Below are 6,490 nucleotides of genomic sequence, written 5' to 3'. Positions count from 1 at the left end.
GTTTCAGGAAAATATCCGTTTCTGACTACAACACAAAGATGCATTTTCACTTTGACACAAATATTTGGTGACAGCTGAGATATCTAAACAACTATACCAACATAAACAACACAAAAACGTGTTGTTTTACTTCAAAACGATCTAGTTACAGCAATCAAATCCTTAAAATGCCACAAATGTGCCTGGACTGAAAGAACGGTTTGGGACCGTGTTTCACGTGCGTCACTTCCCGCTCTTCTTTTGTTAATACGAACAACCACATAAAAAGCTTAGACTTAATCAAAGAATCCGAATTAGCCGTCATACCCTGCAGCAAGAACTTCGCCTTAAACCTCGGTCTTAACCGGGCTCCTAAAATAACGCAGGAAACGTACCGAGGGTGTGCACGGACGTGATTAGTGACCTTCCGCAAAATAGGATTCACTAATAATAAAGGCAATATTGTCATAGTTAGCCTGGTTAAGACCTTAAGTACCATTATTAGAGCCCTCAAGGCATGAAATAACACCCCTATAGTCACGATAGGTATTTGATGGTACTCATTTGGGGAAGGCCACAAACGGCACGTCCCATAAAATGGCCGTCCGGTGGTGACCTCGGCTTTCGGCACGTGGGAGTATGCCCTCAAGAACACGTAGACGCTGCCCGCCCCGCCCAAAGTATCAGATTAGAAATCCCCATGTCCCTTTTTGGCCACGCATGAAAAAGGACTGAAATGTGCCCAAATTAGCCCGGTGCTTTTCCTTGTTTGTCACGTTGAAAGGCGCTTTGCAAGTCAGAGCAGAATATCTCCGACTACAGTTGGGAATGATGCGACATCATATATACTGTTTATCCTGCTTTCATTTCAAATATCCCATAGAAGCTTGTGGCTTCATAAAACGCAAACAAAAGCATAAAATCACATACATGTGCGACAAAGATAAAGAGAAAAAAAACATGGCAGTGTTTGAGCCTGCAGGTAAAAGCTTTGTTTTACAGCAAACATTTTCATGGGGGTGAGGGAGGGAAGGGGAATCAAACTGATATTTAGCCCCTACTGGCTTTTTTCCCTGCTTTTGTTTTATGCAAAGCTCTTTTTACCACATGGTAGTGACAGATTGTTTGAGCTGAAAGGAAAAGCCATTCGAAGCTAATTAAGCAGCCATTCCAGCCTCTATTCGCAGGCAGCGGGGAGAGGAGCGCCGGCATTTGTCAGCGCCGTACCCAACGTGGGTTTAATTGACGTCCCGGCGACCTGACTGACAGCTTCTCCTACTCTGAGCCAATTACAAGCAGCGACGGAAGACAGCTGGGATACTATTGGATAAGGTCTATTGCTAGGGGGTGGGACAACCCACGTGGGTTTGGAGGTTGAAAGCAACACGTGATAGGCTGATGTCCTCAAGCCCGGAAGTGTAGTGGCCTGCTGATTTGCTGGCAGAGAAAGCCCACGAAGCTTGAGGTCTCCTTAGAAATGGGTCGATCAATTTGGAATAAGGGCTTGCATTTTCAGTCTTCCTTTTATTGTCATTTGTCTTCATGATTTGATTATGGTTTAATGAGTTTCATATTCGAGTTGACATTGTACATGAAGCTTATACTTCTTCACCCGAGTCGGAACTATGCCTTAGCAATATGGCCATTTTGTACGGACGGTTTGAACGAGAAACCGCTCCCTGTGTTGTGCGTATTTAACCTCGGGGAGCCAACGGCTACAGTGCACTGATATATAAATTATTGCCTTTTGTTTTGAACAAGTTGTTGAACGCGTCGACTTGTCACTTGAGATCCAAAATGGCGAACGTTCGAGGTCACATCCTCACCGTCCAATCACAGCAACGGTTGACTACTTTACCCCCCCACCACGTGGGGCTCCCGTGTTTTGATTGGTCCAAGTACCCAATTGGCTTAGCTAGGGGTCCTCTCGGCTGTCTAGTCCGCGTGTCAGTGCTCAGTCTGTGTGTGTGGTTCAGCTCGCGACGGAGGAAGTGGCTGCATGCTATGCTAGCTCCTGCCATATTTCACAACGAGCGACATTTTTTAATCACCCGCTGCTGTTGCCCTCCATTTATCCACGGGACTCGTCGGAAGGCACTCTTGGATCTAATAGAGTCTCGGTCATATCTTAAGGGGGGGTTCCACGCCGAGGCGAAACGACGCTGGGGGAAGAGGATATTTTCCCGTTTTTCCACGGTGCCTTTTGCAAGTGAAGGATACTACTAAGACCCCCGTGTGGATATTACAATTGAACCTGGGCAACGGGGGGAGGCGGTGGAGACAAAAGGTAACGCGGGCGACACGAAGAGAGACGCTAACAAGAAGGGTGGCGCTTTTATATAGGTGTGTGTGTGTGTGTAATGACAGCCGACTTTGTTCTGTGTGTGTTTGGACCACCAGAACAAGTGTGTGTGTGTGTGTGTGTGTGTTCTTGTCCGTCTAGATTTACGAGGGACAAGCGCCACCATGTTTGCTGAGCGTGTGATAAAAACCATCAACTTCTACAGAGAGTTGTTTTTCACTGATACTCACAACAAGGGCGCTCATTTTGAAAAGTGACAAATTTATGGATCCACTGTGATCCACTTCCTCACTCTTTGTGTGTGTGTGTGTGTTTAGGGGTGTAAGGAGAACTAGAAGCCCCGATGTTCGGGGATTGAACGCAAGCGGTGCTTTGTCCTCCGCCATCCTGTGCGACCTGGGGAGGGGGCGGCGGTGGTGGTGGTGGTGGTGATTTACGACACTTGGATTACTTGAAGGAAAAGCCAGGATCCTTCCTAGTGTGAAGGACCCGATATGTATCCACAAGGCCGGCATCCGGTAAGTAGCTGTTTGATTTGTAAAGTAGCCTACATCCATGATGAACTGTAAAGTAGGGATGCTCCGATCGGTCACAACGGTCCAATTCCCTTGAAAAAGCACGTGATCGGCATGTCGATAAATTAATTTCAACGCCGATCACCTGTAGCTCGACTGCTTCTGCCTGTCGCGATGCCTGCGTAGAAGTGTAGTCTCTTGCCCTCTCTAACGTCTTTGGGCTTCGTCCTTTGGCCCGAGGGGACATGGAGGAAAAATAAAATGGCTGGTTAGAAGAAAATATTAATTTTAGCAAGAGCTTGCAAACGGGAGAACGTTATCTCGCAAAACTACGTGAAGCTACATGAGTAGCTTCACGCCAAACGGGGTGGAAATGCCTCATTTCATTTCCATCGTCGGAATGTGCACATTCCCGACTGCACACATGTAGAGATATGAAGTGATACTGGAACTACAGGACCAGGTTTTTAATTCTGTGATGGTTATTGGAAAATAAAATGCCAACACCCCTCCTAGCTAGTGTTGCTGGAAACGCGTCTCTTTGGTTACTGATAATTGAAAGGAATTCCACTGATTAGCCATTGCTTGTCGTGAAAGTACATCAGAAACTCAACCAATGTGCTGCTCTTAATTTGAAGCTTCAACGCAATCATGTCAGAAACGCTGCTCTTTAATACAGTTGAAAAGCAGCATTTCAAGAAATGCTGCATATGTTGGACAGTACAAATTGCATGTGAGAAAATGAATGTCACCATGAATGGAAATGTTGCATGATGACATTCATCTATCTTAGCATTAGTGGTTTGTTCAGTCTCCAAAATGTTGATGATAATATTGTTTAGCGTCTATTTGTGGACAATAAACTTTCCAAATTAAAAATGTTTGTCCACTCATGTTTTTGGACTCTTTTCTTAAAGTTAATGTTAAAATCCCGTGCATCGTCTTGTCCCATGACACCCCTGAGAATGACCTGTTTACTCGGGCCCCTTGGAATTGTCCTGACGTTTCCCCCTTACACGGCACGCCTGGCCATTAGCACTTATCATAAATAAATAGACCATTTTATAACTAATCCATGTGATCAGTATCGTACCATTTCACTCATGGATGGTTGGTATCGGAATCGGCAGCATCGACCCCTGATCGGAGCGTCCCTGCTGAGTTTAGCGGGAAGCGAGAGTGTTATTTTCACCCACGACATCTCCACCCGCTTTGCAGGCACCTCACCAGCCAGGGCAGCCGGGCTTCAAATTCACGGTGGCAGAGTCCTGTGACAGAATCAAAGACGAATTTCAGTTCCTGCAAGCTCAGTATCACAGGTAGCGTCGACCTGTAGTCCCAAATAAACACAATTCCACGTGTGACCACCAGACCAGACCTTGATTGGCGTTTCTTTCTCCCTCTTTTTCAAGTCTTAAAGTGGAGTACGACAAATTGGCCAATGAAAAGACAGAAATGCAGCGCCACTACGTCATGGTAAGAGGGATCATTGTAAAGTTGTTACTTGCTCTGAATGCCGTACCCTCCCTTTAGCCTCAGGTAAGCAGTCACAGGTGTTGCCGAGCCGTGATGTTTTGCAGACGCCATGTTAGAGTCGGTTGTTGACTCACCACGTCCGTGTGTTGATTGGATAAGAAGCGGCAGGGCGGGGAAACTCCAGCAGGGGTCAAATGTCCAAGTATTGATTGTGGGCTGTGACCACCCCCTTTCATGGCCCCGGGGTCCTCTTTATGACCTGGTGTGACCCTTCCCGACACGCCCAGCATGACCCGCTGGGGGTTAATGACCGCTCTGCTGGCTTTGTGCAGGAATCAAAGGGTTTCCCGTATTCTTTTTCTCCTAACTATCCTAACCGGACACTTCTGATACACCCTGGGGGGACGGACGGACGGGGGGGGGGTCTGAGATGCGAGGGCCACTTGGTGAGTTTTTCATCAGGCCATAAGATGATAAAGGTCAATAGCCCGTCATGGAATAATCCAAGTTTTCATCGTGGGGCAACATGAGAACTGCTAAATCAGGCGGTGGAGATTTTTGTTTTGAACCTCGCATTGTCAGACATTTGCTTGATATAAGTCATGTCGCCATTAGTATGCACTAATATTTTCCTTCTCTTCAACCTGCAGTACTATGAGATGTCCTACGGGCTCAACATTGAAATGCACAAACAGGTATGTAGCCATATCTGGCTCTGGTCTGTGTTTAGCCAAAACAGTCTTGTTTTTCCTCCAGTCTTTGAGGACTAAACACACACACACACACACACACACACACACACACTTGACCTCAGTTTCTACCCTCATCTTGAAATGCCTTCAGGAGGCCCAAACACCGACTTCCTGTAGTGAAAATGCTGACAGGCTAAACAACAACATGAAGGGCACGCTGCCTGATGGGGGCGCTTTGATAAGATTAAAGTGAAGTATTTGGCAGCCTGTCCGAGAGGATGTGTTTTAGTGTGGCCGCTGAATGCTTCCGTGTGTGTGTGCGCACGTCTCGGCGGTGAAGTCTTCCTCCTTTGTGCCAACTGCACAAAAAGCTCATTAGCTGAGCCGCCACCCCGCCGTGGGCTTCCTGCTGAAGGGAAGTGCTGCAGAAGGTGAATAGGACAAACGGAGCCGCACTTTCATCAACAGCCGGATGGAAGTAATGAGGAGATGGAATCTGTCTCCGAAGGAAAAGTGCACTCTTATTTTGTCCGTCATCCACAATCCTGATGTGAGACAGGAACACGTCGTTCTAAAAGTATAAGAACAGGTAAAAAGTGTCAGGTAATGAATGCATGTAGTAACGGCTGCATTCATGATATCAGGTCATACTGAGGAGTATTAGCGGTAGTATAGTTTAGTGTAAGTACAAGTGGAACTTCCTTGATTTCAACATGGAAAGGAAAGCTAGGCTACACCTAGCATCACAAAGCAGCTCCCACATGTAGCATTACCTTTCCGGAGGTGAAGCCAGCTGCGAGTGGCTAGCCGGTGTGGTGTGGCAAAGTGTCACTATGCAGTAACGTAGTTCTTGGGTCATGTAGGTCGATATGCAGGTCATGGTTTTGTTGGAGTTTTTTGGAGTTTTTAGGCTTTATAGGCGGAATAGGTGTGTCCCATTCTTAGCTGCCTCTGTTTAGCTGTTTTGATATCTTTAGAACACAAGAAATGACAGATGTGTTTTCATGTCTGACATTGGGATTGTGGACTTTAAAAAAAAAAAAGCTGACATTTGAGGACAAGTGACTTTGATAGCGAATATCCTACCCGTGTACTATATCCTGCCCATGTACTATATCCTGCCCATGTACGATATCCTGCCCGTGTACTGTAGTTGCATCCCCTGAGATTGCTGCTTGTCATCGGGGTGTACCGGGTGTTGGTTACCCAACTGAGAACGCAAGTCGGTTGAATGAAGAAGGTTTAATTTGACAGGTCAAGGCTTGGTTGGAGGAGAATATGTGGATTAGTAAGACAAAATCTGTTAATCCTGGCCTGGAGCTCCAACCAGATGATATTTAATCAGCCTTGTTTAATCTACTTGACTTTTTTTTACATCTCATGGCCTTCTCAGGCACTCATCCTTGTTAAACAACTGTCTCGCCAGACTTCCCTCATATTTTTCCATGTTTATTTCTGGGGGTGACTTTTCATTCCAGGAAAAAAAAAGTCTGTTGTACTCGGCCTGGGATGATAATAAATAAATA

General features: G+C 46.2%; 1 protein-coding gene across 4 annotated transcripts in view; it reads left to right on the top strand.

Annotated features, from left to right (window-relative positions):
• The first annotated feature begins 1,900 nt into the window (after positions 1-1,900).
• LOC131139241 (transducin-like enhancer protein 3-B) overlaps positions 1,901-6,490 on the top strand; it is a 30,966-nt gene continuing 26,376 nt past the window's right edge. For 3 of the 4 annotated variants that reach the window (XM_058088637.2, XM_058088639.2, XM_058088638.2), the window contains exons 1-5: positions 1,901-2,266; positions 2,599-2,799; positions 4,015-4,115; positions 4,209-4,272; positions 4,923-4,967. In XM_058088637.2, the coding sequence (XP_057944620.1) occupies positions 2,776-2,799; positions 4,015-4,115; positions 4,209-4,272; positions 4,923-4,967 (234 nt within the window). In that variant the 5' untranslated portion in view covers positions 1,901-2,266; positions 2,599-2,775. The remainder of the gene's footprint in view (positions 2,267-2,598; positions 2,800-4,014; positions 4,116-4,208; positions 4,273-4,922; positions 4,968-6,490) is intronic. The other variant, XM_058088636.2, reaches the window with a different exon arrangement.

Source organism: Doryrhamphus excisus, linkage group LG13 (genome assembly GCF_037039965.1).
Source record: "Doryrhamphus excisus strain RoL-2023G ecotype Guam linkage group LG13, RoL_Dexc_Guam_v1.1, whole genome shotgun sequence".
Taxonomy (NCBI): domain Eukaryota; kingdom Metazoa; phylum Chordata; class Actinopteri; order Syngnathiformes; family Syngnathidae; genus Doryrhamphus; species Doryrhamphus excisus.
Note: the sequence above shows the minus strand (reverse complement) of the source record. Positions and strands in the feature narration are given on the sequence as shown.